This window comes from Triturus cristatus, chromosome 10, assembly GCF_964204655.1.
Source record: "Triturus cristatus chromosome 10, aTriCri1.1, whole genome shotgun sequence".
In the NCBI taxonomy this organism is placed as follows: domain Eukaryota; kingdom Metazoa; phylum Chordata; class Amphibia; order Caudata; family Salamandridae; genus Triturus; species Triturus cristatus.
The window spans coordinates 1,034,150,074-1,034,168,755 of NC_140593.1; the positions used below are offsets into that span (position 1 = coordinate 1,034,150,074).

Genomic DNA, 18,682 nt, shown 5'->3' on the forward strand with positions numbered 1-18,682 from the left:
CTGAATAAGATATGCAGAATCAACTGATAGAAAATAATACTTTTTTTAAAATAAATTCTTCTGTATGTGTTCCGTACTAGACTGTCACATATGTACTCTGTTTTGTTGCCTCTCAATTGTGTTTTAATGTACCAAATTAATGACCATTTGGCAGCTGCTCATCAGAGGTGGGCAACTTTCATCAATAATATCAAAAACATTGGCGCTTTCAGTAGCACAGTAAACGGGTCCCCTAGTTGCCACTATTTGGTCATAATATTTCTTGAGTGCCTGTGAGCAGACTGTATGGTGGTCCACAGTGTATCCTACTATGAGGCATAGGGTTTTACTGTCCTCCTGGAATCAAGGACCACTGAACTGACTTCAGACTCCCACCTTTCTGTAAAAGCCATGCAGTGATCTATAACTGGACGTTCCTGGTGGCAAAACCTTGGTACAATTCACTCCTTAATCTCCATATCCATACGGACATGTTATTTTTCACGTGTCACAAAACATAGCTGTTGACAGCTTTTATTCTGCCACTTTACTAAAGGCATAGGTTTCCACAGTGTCCAGATACTTTTTGAAGTAACTAGAGCGCTATATAAAACCTTTCCCTTCATGCATCCCTTTCTCCTGATACCCAGTGTGTAGTTGGATTGCTTGTCATCCTTGATCTCATGAGCTGACCTGGCTGCAGCAATGGCCCAGTGGTAGCCTAACACCGGACAGACTGTTTGCCTGATTCTAATGCCAATCAAAATACCTACCATAGCACTATCTTTACATGCACATAATGTTTCTTTCTATAGTCCTGCATCCCCAAATTGCATGCTATCTCAAAAAAGATCCTCTATAGTCATATAATTTGGCATGAAAAACTGTTGTGCTTAAAATGTCTGACAGTTGCCTGTCTTTTTTCTTTCAAGTGGCCCTCTCCTTCCCTCTATCCTCTGCAAGCCCCCTCTTCCTGAGCACAACCTGCTCTGTCATGTGCATGATTGCCTCAATCTCTATTTTGTATTCCAGTAAACAACCTACAACTCATTTACAAGATTACAACCTCTCCTCCTCCTCTAAAAGTCATACCCCTGCCACCTAACAATGCCTTACTTCCTCTAGCTCATTTATTAATCCTACCAACCATGTGCATGTGTCACATACCGCCCCAACTAATGACCTGGAATAACTCCTATTAATTGAATGCACCAGAAGAAACTGGTACGAATGCATGGAATGGTTTGCTTGGGCTCACAAGACAAGTTCCAGTAGTCAACAATAACAAATAATACTGGACTAACCACTAACCTTGGGATACAGAGCGCTTTGCTGCCTGGTGCAAAGCGCTTCAACTCCTCATCAGGGGTAGGTAGCTCTATATAAATGCAATTACAAATACTAATAACACTCGCCTGTGCTGTTTGGCCTGCCTGCCCGTTGTACCGCTTGGGTTGTGTTGGGGCCTTCTCACTGCTACCTACTGTTGGAGCTATGTTACAAATTATGAGAGCTCTGGCCCATTCACACTCTTATCCAGAAGCAATGATCTTTTATTGGAAGCATGAGAGGTAGAGATAGAACACTATCAGTCATCCAAACGTTCCAAGACAGTGCAACCAATTGGGTCACACAATAATCCAGACCACAACTTAAAATAGGATTAGTGAGATTTTACTCATAAATTCAGAAATAAGTTTGCATAGACCAATCTCAGCATAAGAGTATAGAAGTACAAAACAAACAAAACATGACCAAATCTCCTGAAGAGATTTACCCTATACAGAAGGAAGATTACTACCAGTTCAATAATCGTCAAACAGAAAATGCCGAAAAAGAATTGTGAGCTAAATTGTATTAATCAGTTTTCAAAAGAAAGCGTTAGTCCTGTCTTTTCCTATACTACTCTAACGCGAATCAACTATTCAAACAATTACATTTCAGAATAGGGATAAAAGAAAGGTGTCAACTGCTGGAGTCTTCAGTAGAAATACTCCAAGCATCCGGTCAAGTAGCATAAGGCCACGTATTCAGAGCATAGATCTGCACCCTTTGGGGAGAAAAGACAAAATGAATGCTCTCCCTAACTAAGCACAGTGTACTATCAATTGCATTCAATGTAGACAATCCCACAGGATTCCTTTCCCAGGACATTTCCCAATCCTCCGGCGCAAATTGGACACTATCACCTCCTTTCCCACATCAATAATTTACAACTTTGTTCGTCCTTGGCCTTTTTTCTCCTACTCCATGGAAACTCCTCTCCTTGCTCCTTACTGCAATTATCTCTGCCAGCTCCATCTTCTCATACCTTACTATCTATTAAAAATAAAATCCTTTATGCTAACTAATGAGGCTTTATCCACACCTGCAGTGGAAACAAAATGCAACAAACCATTCCACAGTGAAGATTAAACACAATCAGAACTTGAGACTGCAATGTGAGCTTGCACTGAAACATAATGTTAGGCTAGAATGAAGTTAAAATAAAATAAACGTTAGGCCTCAAATTAATAGGTAATTTTAGCAAGTGCACTAGGTTACAAATATGTGCACTGAATATAAATGCATAATATTTGTATTGTATTTTTATGAAGAGAAATTATGTTTTGAATAAATTCTGCCTTTTTGCTATTTTTAAATAATGAAGATGATTAATATGAATTTGACAATTGAAGATTAAATAATCTGAAATATATTTGTGCAGCTTTGATCTGTTACACTGCGCCCAACAATATTAATTGATATAGTAGACTGTTTAGATGCCTAGGAGTTTATCTTCTACTGTACATTTACCCTGTCCTTGGAATTGTCTCACCAATTGTTCAGGGGGTCCTTGTTATTCACATCTATAAATGCATAATAACACATGAATAATGTAAAAGCTATTAAGAATTATTAATAAAACACTCTCGATTTACCTAATCGCTAATAAATCAGTACATTAGATTTCTCTATTAGTCACAATTTAAACACACGTTTATAAGCTGCACCTGTTATTCGTGAATCACTTTATTTATCCAATATTACATCTTTACCTGTTAGTACTTTAATCACGCGAAATATGTTTGAGTGCTGACTACTCGTAGATATGATGCACTCCTACTTTATCTCAAGGTGGGATCAAATTTATGTGTCTCCAATTTCGAACACAGTCACCGCACAACAAAGCCTGCATGTCTTTAACCCCTTCGCTGCTGCGGACATTCCGCTGCAGCGCTGGGGGGGGCAGGGGGGCAGCGCGGTGGGCCTGTGCTCATGACGGAGCCGCTCCGTCATGAGCCACAGTTGAGCTGTGCTCATGACGGAACGGTTCCGTCATGACTCCGCCCATTTGCGTTGTCCCCCCGCACAGGCGGGGAAACAGCGCCGCGCAGGCGGAGCGGCCGCCAACGGGAGTGTCATGACGGAACCGTTCCGTCATGAGCACACGCCAACCGTGGCTCATGACGGAACCGTTCCGTCATGAGCGGGGAAGGGGTTAACAGGACAAAACGTGTGGCACAGAACCAGTGCTTAATTTGAGCCGGTGCTTTCCGGTGCTCAGCACCGGCACTTAATTGGTTTCCGGTGCTCAGCACCGGCACGTAGTTGTCAACACCATAATCAGAACAGTCCACCACATGGTGGCGCTGCGTATCTAATTTTGAGATAAGCAGAACAGCGGTATATTTAGGCCTACAATATACATTAAAATTGCTAATACCTGCCTGCCCAGCCATTCCTTTAGCTTTGGGGACCTGGAATAATCTGAACTGTCCCATATAAATGCGAGGCAGATGGTTTGTAGTTGTTTTGGCAGCGATGACAAGGGCGATGGGTGGTTCAAGCTGCAGTGGCCTCCTGGAATATTTTACAAATTAAGCACTGCACAGAACTCATAAAGAAATGTTTCTACCACCCGCACATAAGACTGCCTTGTTTTTAAAATCCCTATTCAGGTACAAGCCGAAGAGCTTGAAGCACTGTCTGGCAGGAGGCGAACCCTTGAACCCCCATGTGGTGGAACAGTGGAGAGCTCAGACGGGACTGGACATTTACGAAGGCTACGGGCAGACGGAGACCGTATGTGTTCATTGTGTTGTTTTGGAACATGGCAAGCATGCTTTATTTTCACACCAAAAAGTAGCTGCAGCTAGAGACATCTAGAGATAGCAGAGGTGGTTGCTGTCTCTATCTTGTAATGAAGGACATGAGCTACGGGCGAGCACAACTACAAGAATGCATTACAGCCCCACTTCAGGAGAAGCTCTCCCATGCCAACTGCTCTATGTCCACAAACCAAATATTTTCCAGAGAACTAAAACTATTAATCAAATGCACACTACCAGTGTATAGAAGTTACCTGTGACATATGGCAAAGGACTGGCTGCTCCTGAAGTCACTAGTGGTCGTCTAGCTATTTGGAATTTTCCAAATTGAGCAGTTCATTTTAGGTGGTAGCATCTGGAATATTAATGTAGATCTTTGATCCACCCACCCTGCTTTGTAACAGTAAATAACTAAAAGCCCGGCCTCAAGAATTCTCACTTCAGAAACACAATATGTAGAGGATGCTGTAGAGCGGGACATACCTAACTGGATAGCTCTGAGGAAAACTTCAGATAATCTAGAGATATATAAGCGGTTACTATCCTCTAGTATCTCAACAAATGTTCTGGAAGACTAGATTACAAAGAACCAGTGAATATGACTTAAAAATCACAGAGGTGCAGTGTATGTGCTAAAAACAAAAAACAAAAAAAGGAAGCACTGCATGCTGAAGGGTAGGGGTAGGCTATGCTTTACATCATCTGCCCTTTGTTTGTCAAGGGTCTGTCAGGAACTTGCGACAATGGCTATAAATATTACATTGGAAAAAGAGCTGCTGTAGATCACCCCGGGAGCCTCTGGAGATAATGGATCTATTAATTTAGTCCTGCACATGTTAACAAAGTGACTGCTCATAAAGAACTTGAGATGCAATTCTGTAGTGAAAATAACTGACATCCAGAGTTTGCAAGACATCCAGAGTTTGCAATATTTATGCTAACGCGGATTATTAAATGTATGCAAAACTCACAGTAGGCAAGAAACCCTGCCCAGAATGCCAGTTGTAGCCACAAATAATGACATTCACACAAAAGTAGTGAATGCAGAAACAACAAGGGTTAGGAACCTATCCTATAGCTATGAAAAACACAGAGCTAGAGAGGACTAGTGCTGAAGAGTAAAGATGGGAAACATAGGTAGCGCTTGGCAGGAAGCAACACACACTGAAAGTGGAAACTAAGGAAGCGTGGAAAGGAAGGCAGGACCTCAGGCAAGGATATCCACTTCAAGTAGAGGATGTTAAAGAATAATGGTGCACTGAAGAGTTCTAGCTCAAGGATGAAAGAAACTGCTATACAGTGATAGTTCTAGACACAAGGATACAGTGCTAAACATTTATATCCAATGAAACGATACAGGGCTAGACAGTGCTGGCTCACGAAATAAGGTGGAACTGTAAAATGGAGCAGGCTGAAAAAGCAAGGGTGCATCACAAAACATTGGCATCTCAAGAAATACTTATATACGTGGGACACGATCGGAATCAGCACGGTGGGAGATCTCTGGACGAGGGGGGGATTCAAAACTTTTGAGATGCTGCAGGCAGAGTTTCAGCTGCAGGGCAGTGAGTACTTTCGGTACCTGCAGGTTCGCCATGCGCTGGGCTCCGTCTTCCCGGATGTTGCATCCATTCCGGAGTCTTCCCCCCTGGAGGACAGAGTGCTAGATGGCCATGTCCCGGACAGCACGATCTCCCTCATCTACAAAAAATTGATTAACGATAGATCGTGTCTGCTGACCAGTCTCCGCGAGGCTTGGGTTGCCGACGGGCTGGAGCTGGACGACGAGGATTGGATTTCCGCGGTGGCCTCTCCGAAAGAGGTGGCCATCCCGGCTCGCCTTCGTTTCGTCCAGCTCAAGATCCTTCACCGGGTCTACGTGACGGGGCCAAGGCTTTTACGTATGGGTTTTGCCGGTGATGGAATGTGTAAGCGTGGCTGTGGTGCGTTGGCGACTTTCATGCATATACTGTGGGAGTGCCCGAAGGTGGAGCGATTCTGGCGTGGTGTGCATGAGGTTCTACGAATGGTTACGCGTGTCACGCTGCTGCCTGAAGCGAGGAGATGCTTGCTGAATGTCTGGGAACCAAATGACTACTCAGTCCCGCAGGCGCGGTGGGTGACTCTGGGATACATGATAGCCAAGCGTGATATTGCCCAATTGTGGGGATCCCAGAGGCCCCCTGCGGTGTCGGCCTGGAAAGAGCATATGGATTGGTGTATGTTTCGTGAAAAGGTGGTGTATGTGGCGAGGGGTAAGCCTGGGGCGTGGATGAAACTCTGGGGCCCCTGGAACGCCTACCGCGGGGGTATTTGTGAGCCGCCGCTGCTACCGGCGGCCTCGCCGGCTCCGTCTCCCTAGATGGCGCCCCTCCCTTGGCCGCGGGCGCGCGGTCCCCCAGTCCCTGATCTACTCCCGTCCCCCTCTTCAGAATTTTGCTGCTGGTGTGGATCCCCCACTTATGGAGCACGTGTTGTCACTTGGATCGAGGGTTGCCTTGCGGTTGTGGTTTGTTTATGTTGTTTTGTATTAAGAAAATGGAACCGTACTGTGGGCATGGAGCTTGGAGACCTGCACCATTGATCACTCCTGTTTTCCTACTGTGCACCGCTGAGGAAAATTTTTGCTGTATGTATGTAATATGCTTTTGATGCTCTAGCGGCCGGCCGGGTGGTTGTAGGCCCATACCTGTAACTTCTATAAACTGCAATAAACGGTTTCAAAAAAAAAAAAAAAAAAAAAAAAAAAGAAATACTTATATACTGCTAAATAGGGCAACATACCTCAGGAAACAAGGATGCACTGCAAGACAGTGCCAGCTGAAGAAACAAATATACACTGCTAGGCAGTGCACCTTCAAGAAACAAGAATACACTGCAAGACAGTGGCAGCTCAGGAAACATATACACTGCTAGACACTGCTACATACATCAGGAAACAAGGATGCACTGCAAGACAGTGGCAGCTCAGGAAACATATACACTGCTAGACACTGCTACATACATCAGGAAACAAGGATGCACTGCAAGACAGTGCCAGCTGAAGAAACAAATATACACTGCTAGACAGTGCACCTTCAAGAAACAAGAATGCACTGCAAGACAGTGGCAGCTCAGGAAACATATACACTGCTAGACACTGCTACATACATCAGGAAACAAGGATGCACTGCAAGACAGTGTCTGCTCAAGAAACAAATATACACTGCTAGACAGTGCACCTTCAAGAAACAAGAATGCACTGCAAGACAGTGGCAGCTCAGGAAACATATACACTGCTAGACACTGCTACATACATCAGGAAACAAGGATGCACTGCAAGACAGTGTCTGCTCAAGAAACAAATATACACTGCTAGACAGTGCACCTTCAAGAAACAAGAATGCACTGCAAGACAGTGGCAGCTCAGGAAACCTATACACTGCTAGACACTGCTACATACATCAGGAAACAAGGATGCACTGCAAGACAGTGTCAGCTCAAGAAACAAATATACATTGCTAGACAGTGCTACCTCCGGAAACAAGGATGCGCTCCAAGGCAGTTCCAGCTCTAGAAACAAATATACGCTGCTAGGCAGTACTACCTCAGGAAACAAGGATGCACTGCAAGACAGTGTCATCTCAAGAAACAAGCATACAGTGGTAAACAGGACTAGACCTGGAAGTAAGGCTGCACTGCAAGACAGTACCAGCTCAAGAAATACGTTTAAACAAATTGGTGATGGCTAAGGAAGCAAGGGTGATATACAAAACTGGCATCTCAAGGAACATGTATACCCTGCTAAACAGTACAACATACTCCAGGAAACTAAGATGCGCTGCAAGACAGTGTCAGCTCAAGAAACAAGGACACACTGTTAAACAGTGCTACATACATCAGGAAACAAGGAAGCACTGCAAGACAGTGCCAGCTTATGAAACAAGCATACATTGCTAAACAGTGTAACATAATCAAGAAACAAGGATGCACTGCAAGACAGTGCCAGCTCAGGAAGCAGGAATACACCGCTAAACAGTGCTACGTACATCAGGAAACGATGATGCATTGCAAGAAAGTGCCAGCTCAAGGAACAAGTGTACAGTGCTAAACAGTGCTACATATACCAAGAAACAAGGACACGCTGTTAAACAGTCCACCATGCATCAGTTAATAAGGATACACTGCAAGACAGTTTCAGCTCAAGAAACAAGTAAACACTGCTAAACAGTACTACATACATCAAGAAAGAAGGATGCACTGCAAGGCAGTGCCAGCTCAAGAAACAAGTCTATACTTCGAAGCAGTGCTACATACATCAGGAAACCAGGATATACTGCAAGACAGTGCCAGCTCAAGAAACATGTATACACTGCTAGACAGTGCTACCTCAGGAAATAAGGATTTGCTGCAAGACCGTGTCAGCTTAAGAAAGACAGCTACACTACTAAAGGGTGGTAGTTCAGGAGAACTAGGAATTGGTATCACAAGAAATTGAAGATTCCGGTAATAGAAGGGTCATTGCGCCACACCTCTTCTCAAGGATGAAATTAAATGAATGAAATGAAATGAAATGGCAGTTTATAAAGTGCTCTGCTACCTCAGAAGAGGTGTCCCAGCGCTAGCTAACCCGCCAGACTGAGAATCCAGATACTGCTGCCCCTGCCTGAAAAGCCAGGTTTTTTAGAACCTTTCTGAAATCCTGCTCCGTCTCCAGCTCACGCAGGTGGCTGGGCAGGAAGTTCCATAGTTTGGTCTTCCTGACTGTGAAGGACCTACCGCCTTGTTGCATTTTTGCTAAACAGGGGACAGTAAGAAGGTGCTGTTGATTGGATTTTAAAGTCCGCTCCTGGTGATAAGGCATGTGCCTTGACCTGAGATAGCCCGGTCCTTTGCCATGGTCAGTTGGAAAAGCCAAGGTAAGTGCCTTAAACTCAATCCGCCTGGTCACCGTGAGCCAGTGTAGCTGTCTCAAATGCGGTGAGATATGCTGGTGAAAAGGGACCCCACAGATTAGCCTAGCAGCTGCATTCTGCACTATCTGTAGCCTGTGGGTCAGATGAACTGGCAATGCCAGGTAGAGACAGTTAGCATAATCCGATTGGGAGGTAACCAATGCATGGACCGTGATCCTACGGCTTTCTTTAGGCAGAAAACGTATGAATTTCCTTAAAGTTCTAATTTTTCCAAAGCAAGCCGAGGAAATGTGCCTGATGCAACATTTGTATCCAGCATTGCCAGTAGATACATGTATACTTATGAGTATACTTTCATAAACCACGAACCCATATAACAACCATGTGTGCGAAAGTATACAGCTAAATCTATATATGGTGAGGAAATTATGGCTACTGCTTTCAAAACTTAGCTAGTTACATCCCCTCCCCAATATCCCATCTCCAGATGTAAAATTCATTAGACAGAAAGCCATTTTAAAGTACAAAGAACAAAATAGAAAACATATCATTGATTTATTCACAGAACCAGCTGACGTTAACATACACCTCAACTAGACTAGTGCTCGGTCAAAATCCTCCTGTGAACCAGTTCTAAATTATACACAAATGTAAAAACTGTTATCACTATGAGAATAATTAATCCAGCTTTCTTTGAACATATAGTAGGGCATTTTACTTCCCAAGCTATTAGTAAAAATTGCGGCACTCCCAAGACCAGTTTATGGTTTTAATAATAACTGTCGTAAAGCCCAGCGCTCTCTAGCTAGAGTCATCAAAACCAGAGACCTGGCCCAAATTTCCCAAGCTAGAAAAGCTTACAAAATGGCAATCACCCATGCCAAAAAGAACTGGGAAGATTAGAGACGGAATGACATAAATAATGCATGCGCAGCCAGACATTTTACATTATTTTAGCAGTTTATATCTCCCAATGGTGCTTAGGCTCCAATGAAACCTGCTAATAACATTGCTCCCTCTGTGTGGGTTGAGTACTTTAGCAACATATATTCCACTGCTCCAACAAGCACTCCCTCTGATATCATGGTGGAAATATTAGCCTCACCCTCCCCTCTGCACCTGTTAGATACCCAGGATGTGGTTGAATCTCTGTTGGCTACTGCAAGGGTAAAGCTGCAGGACCGGCTGACGTGCCGGCTGATGTTTTTTTGTCTGATATTGAGCCTTGGGCCCGCTACATCTCATCCCTCGCCAATGCCCTTCCTGGTGGGGCCCCCATCCCTTAGTCATGGTAAGGCGCTATTGTAATACCTATCTGAAAAAAAAGGTGACAGATCACACCCTAACAACTATAGGCCAATAAGTCTAATTGATTGTGTCCAAAAAATATTTTGTCCCTGCCTCCTCGCCAAGATTCAGGATTGGATTCTTGAGATGGATATTCTCAGCCTCTTTCATGCAGATTTGTGGGCCAAAATCTCTACAATCGAGCAGGCCTTCCCCTTTCTATTGATTTACTGGTGCACCGACATTGCCGGCAAGGACAACCTGAATGTTGCTTTTGTCGAGCTCAGAATCGTCTTTGATTTAGTTCCACGCTCTACCTTATGGCAGGTCTTGACTGCATTGAACATGTCCCAGAATCTTTTGTTCTTGTGGATACATTTTCATGAGAGCAATTTTGCCAGTGTTAGGTGGACGGAGCAGGACGAGCAGACTGATAAGATCCCACTCCTTAGAGGCGTACGCCAGGGCTGTGTAGCGGCTCCCATGCTTTTTCTCTTGTTTATTAATGATATTGTTTCCTTCCTAGCCCAGGTTGAAGCAGATGCCCCTGTACTGGCTCGAATCAAAATTCCAATTTTATTATTTGCCGATGACATGATGCTGATCTCCAAGACCCTGAGCGGGCTAAAAAAGTTCCTTTATCGCTTTGAGGAGTTTTGCCTTGCCTGTGGTCTGGAGATCAACACTACCAACACTAAGTTGATGTCGTTTAATCCCCATAAGTCTTTTAGGAAGAATATTGTCCTGGGGGGCACCCCCTGAGATGGTGGATTCTTTCACCTATTTGGAAGTTATGTTCAGTAGACTTATGTCATGGAAACCGCATGTTAAAGCCGCTTTAAAGCTCAAACAACTCATGGGAAGTTACACAAAGAATATTGTGCCGCATATACTAAACCGATTACCCCTGCACTTCGCACTGATGAGGTCAAGGTTTTGGGGTCTGTTTTGTATGGGGCGGAGTTATGAGGCTTTTCTAATATCGATCTGCTTACCAGTGCTGAAAATATTTTTTTTACGCAATTTAGCTTCGCCCCCCCAGCACCCTCTTGCACCCACGCCACTTGGACATGGGATTAAGTAGTCTAGTTGATAAAGCCAGGTTATGCCCCCTTCTGTATTTGCGCCTATTATAGACTACCCCAGAACATGTTTACTGTGCAACAGTCCTTCAGGATGTAATGGTCATTGATCAATTCCACACACACCTCTGGCTTGGGAACATTAGAGAGTTGTTTCGACTTCTTGGGCTGTCAGATCCTTGGGAACACCCTGCTACTACTACATTTCCGTCTGTACACTCCCTGAAGTCATCTTATTGGGCAGCTGTAGCAGTCAGTGGCATTAAAATGACCCAGTCCTTTAAACTGGTTAGTGACTTACTTGATTTCAAATCTTTGAGTGAGTATAAACCATACTAGGACCAGCTGAATGTCTTTATAGACAGGAAGTTATCCTTCCAGTTTAGAGTGGGCACTCTTCCGTGACTGCTTCTATAGACAGGAAGTTATACTTCCAGTTTAGAGTGTGCACTCTTCCGTGACTGCTTCTATAGACAGGAAGTTATCCTTCCAGTTTAGAGTGGGCACTCTTCCGTGACTGCTTCTATAGACAGGAAGTTATACTTCCAGTTTAGAGTGTGCACTCTTCCGTGACTGCTTCTATAGACAGGAAGTTATACTTCCAGTTTAGAGTGGGCACTCTTCCGTGACTGCTTCTATAGACAGGAAGTTATACTTCCAGTTTAGAGTGGGCACTCTTCCGTGACTACTTCTATAGACAGGAAGTTATCCTTCCAGTTTAGAGTGGGCACTCTTCCGTGACTGCTTCTATAGACAGGAAGTTATACTTCCAGTTTATAGTGGGCACTTTTCTGTGACTGCTTCTATAGACAGGAAGTTATCCTTGCAGTTTAGAGCGGGCACTCTTCCGTGACTGCTTCTATAGACAGGAAGTTATCCTTGCAGTTTAGAGCGGGCACTCTTCCGTGACTGCTTCTATAGACAGGAAGTTATACTTCCAGTTTAGAATGGGCACTCTTCCGTGACTGCTTCTATAGACAGGAAGTTATCCTTCCAGTTTAGAGTGTGCACTCTTCCGTGACTGCTTCTATAGACAGGAAGTTATACTTCCAGTTTAGAGTGGGCACTCTTCCGTGACTGCTTCTATAGACAGAAAGTTATACTTCCAGTTTAGAGTGTGCACTCTTCCGACTGCTTCTATAGACAGGAAGTTATCCTTCCAGTTTAGAGTGTGTACTCTTCCGTGACTGCTTCTATAGACAGGAAGTTATACTTCCAGTTTAGAGTGGGCACTCTTCCGTGACTGCTTCTATAGACAGGAATTTATACTTCCAGTTTAGAGTGTGCACTCTTCCGACTGCTTCTATAGACAGGAAGTTATACTTCCAGTTTAGAGTGGGCACTCTTCTGTGACAGCTTCTATAGACAGGAAGTTATCCTTCCAGTTTAGAGCGGGCACTCTTCCGTGACTGCTTCTATAGACAGGAAGTTATCCTTCCAGTTTAGAGCGGGCACTCTTCTGCTGAGAGCATTTACAACTAAGTGGTGAGGTGGGGCCACTGATGCATTCCCCATCTGTTCCCCTACAGTGGAGAGCATCAAACATATATTCTTTGCCTGTACAGCTTTTGCTCGACCGTGTAAAATCTGGCTACGCAGTTGCAGACGCCTGAGTGTATGTAGCCATTCAGTTGCCCTTCGCATCCTGAGGGCAGATTGCAGTCTAATGTTTGCTATCAAAGTATGAATGAATGAATGATGGTATTTATAAAGTGCAGCGCTCACTCCAAGGAGCATCTTGGCGCTAGTAGCTATGTTTCTTGGTGCAATGTGGGTACTCCGCAGAAAGGTACATTGAGCCTGTTCACCACCCTGTTTTATTCCTTTTGCTTGTTTTATTCATTTTGCTATGTAATGGTGGTAAATTATATTGACATGCCCTGAACCAAACTTCTTTTTATGTGCAGATTCTTGATATTTTATGACTTATTGTATTGCTGTAAATTATACGAAACAAGTACCTGTAACGTTGTAAATATATTGTTTTTAATTATGTATTGTGTATTTTATTTCTATTTGTAATTTTATGGCTCTGTTGGTTGCAATAAAGTCATACTGATGGTGAGGATTTTCATTCAGATGGGCTAGTAAAAAAGTCGCCAATCCATGGTTACTCTAAAAAGAAGGAAAAACGGGCAATGGTCCCCAGTTCTTGCAGCCTAGACCCGATAATCTATGAGGGCAGAGAAATTATATATACCCTATCCAACTTGCTCCTCGCAGCCAGAAAGCGGCCATGAAAAGAAGGCGTGACAGGGTCTGTGGGACAAAAAGAGAGAGTGTTAGTACTGGGGGGTGCTTCAAGAGGGAGCCAGCCCGGCCTGTGCAGGTGACCCTGAACGGGAAACACCACGCCACACCAACCAGACTCCAAGTGAGAAACATTCGGTCCCAGGAGAGAACAGAGCAATGCCAGCGATGGCTTGTGTGGATTTTACTTGGGAGGCTTGTGGCTGGCAGAGTTTGAGACCAGAATATGTAGACAGATGGCAATGACTTTCATCATGTTGGGGACCAGGCACAGGCTTCAATTGAATGCAGAGAATAGGGGATCTCTCTGCAGGTGGCAAACTCAGACGGCAAATAGCTGGTAAACACAAAGGGCTAGGAGAACGTGGCCTAGATCTGTAGACCACAGACCTGAGCTATATTAGAAGAAAAAGGGAATATCGTTTGAAAAAAAGACAAAGCAAAGATGTAACGCATTGCTTAATGCAAGTAGACTGACACTAAAGGCTCACAACATGGAAGATGTCCCTCTGCCATTGGTTAAAAAGAAAGTAAAGCCAAGTTGTGCTACATTTGGGGGGTGCCAAGGCATGCAAGTCCCCAAATAAAGTAAAGTAGGCCAGGCTTCAGGGAAGTGGGGAATCGTTTCACATCTGAGATGCCTATTTAAGCCCCTCTAGTCAATATGAGAATTTGTTGCTGGGAACCACGGGAGTCCTAACAGGTGGAGCACGTAGAGATGCAAAATTGAAGTGAAACCAACTAGGAATGCAAAACAGCAAACCAATTAGGAATATAGAAGCATATACATATATGAGAGCCTGTAAGACCTGGGAAAGTGCTCCCTCCCTCCCAGGAATATCAGCAATACACATCCACAGCCTGGAAAAGCTCCCTAACCTCCATCTTTTGTACATGACCAGGCCAGAGACTTGCAGAATGGAACACACTGGCCACTTTGGTTCTCTCAGACATTCATGTACTGCATACCAACTCCTCTTGCAGGCAATCACATTTCAAGCGCACGGGATCTCGGCGCTAGGATTCCATATTCACTGTGAGCAGTAGAAACTTTGGGTGAATGGGCCAGTAGGCTAATACTGACATGACACAGGTAAAAAGAAATCCTGGTGAGACTATAATCACTATGAAAATGAGATGTTGCCACATCTGCGATACACAGGTCACAACCCGGGCTGGGACAGTAGTCCTGCTGTCACTATGAGGGGTTACTCACTTAGTATGTCACAGTGAATTAGTGTGAGGCTGGGGCCAAAGTGTAAAACCAAGATTACAGACACTCATTAGTTCATGGGTGTGATGGGATGTCATCTTATTTAAATAGGGTTACTACTACATCAGGCTGTTTCTTACCTTCCATGTTCATGCATTTTATATGTTGCCCAATTATTGTACTAAGTTATGGTTGGTTATGTTTACTGAAGAAGGCTGACCATCCATACATGATGTTCTGATTAAATTAAATTATACAGCTATTAAGAGGCTAGCACCCTGGAAAAAGGCAGGATTGATTGAAGCAAAGATCACAAATTAATCATCATCATTAATCGCCATCTTTGTCTAGAGTATCTTGACCAAGTCCTTTTCAACTTCAGAATTCCTAATACTGCACAGGGACCATAGAGTGGCAAATTCAGTGCTTTACAAACAAACTCTTTTCAAATTCCATGTGCTCACGGTTTTATGTTTGAGTGTTTCTACGGCTCACCTTTATTTCTAACTTCCGTTGCAGGAGTGTTGAAGTTCAAATGTTTTTTCTTTGTTTTAATACAGGTGCTAGTTTGTGGGACTTTCAAGGGAATGAAAATCAAGCCAGGCTCTATGGGAAAGCCGGCGCCAGGTTATGATGTGCAGGTAGGATTCAAAGCACATTTGTTAATGCCATATACACTCAGAAATATTTATTGAAGCTTTGTGGCTCAGTGACAGGGACTGTAAATTCCTGAGATTCAATAGAGGTGTGAGGTTACTGCTAACCTCCAATTCCAGGTGTGGCAAGAATCTAAAGCAGTCTGCTGCAGCAGTGACTACTTGTAGCTGTTCAAGAGGTGACATGGAGTGGCAGCGCAGAGGAATACCTGGCCTGCATCTGGTGTTATTGTGCCCCTGGATTTAACCAGGATTTAAGAATATGCGGAAGGAATTTTTAAGGAAAATAGGTGTCATGAGGTATATTTTCTTTTATCACAGATCATTGATGAAAACGAGAAGATACTGCCACCGGGAGAGGAGGGAGACATCGCAATCAGAGTGAAACCCAAAAGGCCCTTTTCTCTTTTCACTCAGTACATAGTAAGGAAACAGTTACAAAAAAAATCAAATATCATAAAACTGCTCTAAAGTGCAAACTACAAGCTTGAAGTTTAATATGATATATATTGGACTTGGCCCTTCTGGCAGGTTCACCCCTAAACTTTTTGCTTTTTATTGTGACTTGGTGTAGTGATTTATGACTTCTGCGCACTTTTACCACTGTGTCCCAGGGTAAAGTGCATGCGTGTAGTGAGGTTGGCCTGCCCTCCCATAGGAATGCATGGGGGAATGTATGTATCCCTGGTAGTTCCTGATGCGTAGGGAGTGCAGGTGCGAGTTTGGCATGTACGGACTCGTGTGATGAAATGCTGCGCGATGATGTGTGCAGCGTGCATGTACCTAGTGTGGAAGTGCCACTTCTAGAAGTGGGCACTTCTGTGTGCAGTGTGAAATGTGTGCCTTGTCTGGCGATTGGCTGGTTGAGGTCATGTGACGGGCTAGGGAAAACCCCAGAGTCATGATGAGTCACCCAGTGGTGAATGGGGAGATCAGCAGCTAGATAGGTGGGAGGAGTACACCTGGGTCCTGAATAGGGCTGGGTTTTCCCCACACAATGCTGGCTCCGCCCCCTGTGGTGCGACTGATGACCCTGGCCTGTTCTCTGAATAGGGAGAGGGGCTGAGCAAAACAAAGTGCTCAAGAACCTGTTGCATCTGGTTCGCCCCTCCCCTGCACCTTGACAAAGGAATCCTGTGTATAAGAAGGGGCTGTGACCCCAAGAAAAATGTCCTTTGCTGATCCTACTTGAGGGGGGGCCTGCTGCTGCTGGGCGCCAGGAGAGACCGCCACTGGGGACTGCCTCCCTGCTGGAGGGCCCTGTGAGCTGGCCCCTGGGCCCAGTTTTGCCCCCCTGCTTTTTAGACTTTTTCCTGGACCTTGCCTGGAGTTTTGGCTGTTACCCCTGGGAGCGCTGCTGCAACGAGGGCTGGTGACGGTGCCCTGTGTTGCCTCCGCGGCACCGAACGGCTCTCCTCAACGAGGGAATCCCCAGCGTAGGGATTCCCCCTATCGGGGCCGAGATTTGAAGCGGGTGCCCACACCGCATTGCCGTGGTCATTGGCGGGTGCCCACCCCGCTTATTTGTTTATTTCGTTGGCGGGTGCCCACCCTGCTTATTTGTTTATTTCGTTGGCGGGTGCCCACCCCGCTTATTTGTTTAGCTTACGAGGGAGCCTACCCCTCTGACGGCCGGAGAATCACCGCCGCGGCCGGGGAAGCCCAGGAAGTCAGGCCGGCCGGGGGTGGGCCTCCGGGACAACAGGAACCGGAAGCAGGAGGGCGGGAGCCTACCCCGCCTCCCCCCGAAGACGCGCAGCTGGTTGAAGCCCCGGAGGCTCTGAGGTCCTCTGAGAACAGCCCGGGAGAGCAGGAGACGACGCGGGAGTCCCAGGTGAGTGGGGCTCCACGCGGGTGAGGATTTTGCCCGTTCTGCCCTCTCCCTTCTTCACGGCAGCGCCGCAGTTGCGGGCTGCTGCACCGAGGGGGCAAGTTCTTCCCGGGGCATTTTATGTTGCTGAGTCCACCGAGCGGGACTCCCACGCTTTTGGGGCCATATTAGTTTTAGAGCCCCAAAGGCTCCCACTAGGCACATTGTCCAAGAGTCCAGAGGGACTCCGACCGACGGGGCCATATTTGTTCTAGAGCGCGAGGTCGCTCCAACGTCGGGGGCAAAATTTAATAGAGCCCTGAAAGGCTCCAACGACGGCGCATTTGTTTGTTCTGAGCCCATGAGGCGGCCCCATTGTCGTGGCCCAGAGAGGGCTCCAAAAAGGCACAGTAGTGCCCACGCTCATTTTCTCCAGCTGCCCAGCACTTAGTGGGCAGCTGCAACGTTTAGGTTGTCCCTTGTGCGCCTGGCTTGCGCAGCCTGCGCAGTCGCACCCTGACATTACTGGATATTGGCCATTTCTGCACCCCTGAGAGGCTAGTTGGCCTGGGGACAGTTATTTTGTGTTGTGCCCTCGCCTAGGGTACCTGGTGATTTTTATATATGTACTTTTGCGCCTGCGCAATGTCTTTATGATATTTTCCTTCCTAAACTGTGTTTATGCATTGGAGATTGTTTTACTAGTAGTAATTATGCTAGTGTGTTCAGGTTTCCCTGCGTGATATCTTCCTAAGGTGGTTAGGGTTGCGTAGGTGGTACTTACCTGTTACCAGTGGTTACTGGTTGTGCGCTATATCTTCTAATTGGTGCTACAGTGATTGTATGTGCTATGTCCTAGAGTATTAGTTCTACAAGTGCTTATTCCTGACAGTGGTCCATGAGGCCCTGTCCTTTATAAATAACTCCCCTGTAAATTCTACCCGTGCCAGTGGCACATTGTAAAGTGTGTATTTATTATCTAATGTGTTTGGTATAATACAAAGGCTATTTTTATATATAACCTTGTGTGGAGTTTCCTTTGTGGTGTGGCCTTGGGTGTTGTTGCTGGGTGCGCGCGCAAACGCTTTACACATTGCCTCCGGGATAAGCCCGACTGCTCGTGCCAAGCTACCAAGGGGGTGAGCTGGGGTTATCTTTGGCGTGTAACTCCCCAGCCCTGACTAGAGTGGTGGTTTCTGCCTGGCTTTGGCGCAAGCCTCAGCCAACCAGAAATCCCATTTCTAACAATATACTTCACCCTTGCAAAGCGTAGAAGGTTGCAATGTCATGTTTTAAGAAAACATGAATATTATTTTGAAAAGTGTTCTCTTGTACAGTAAAATATTGACTGCGGCTTAGAAGTTTTTACAAAGAAATAAGAAATAAAATGACTATAATGTAAGCCGATTATGTCGAAAT

General features: G+C 45.2%; 1 protein-coding gene across 3 annotated transcripts in view; it reads left to right on the top strand.

Moving 5' to 3' along the window:
* The window catches only part of LOC146796482 (acyl-coenzyme A synthetase ACSM3, mitochondrial-like), a 441,567-nt gene that overhangs the window by 298,157 nt on the left and 124,728 nt on the right, over window positions 1-18,682 (top strand). For all 3 annotated transcript variants that reach the window (XM_085629083.1, XM_085629084.1, XM_085629082.1), the window contains 3 exons: window positions 3,921-4,044; window positions 15,358-15,438; window positions 15,775-15,876. In XM_085629083.1, coding sequence (XP_085485209.1) covers window positions 3,921-4,044; window positions 15,358-15,438; window positions 15,775-15,876 — 307 coding nt within the window. The remainder of the gene's footprint in view (window positions 1-3,920; window positions 4,045-15,357; window positions 15,439-15,774; window positions 15,877-18,682) is intronic.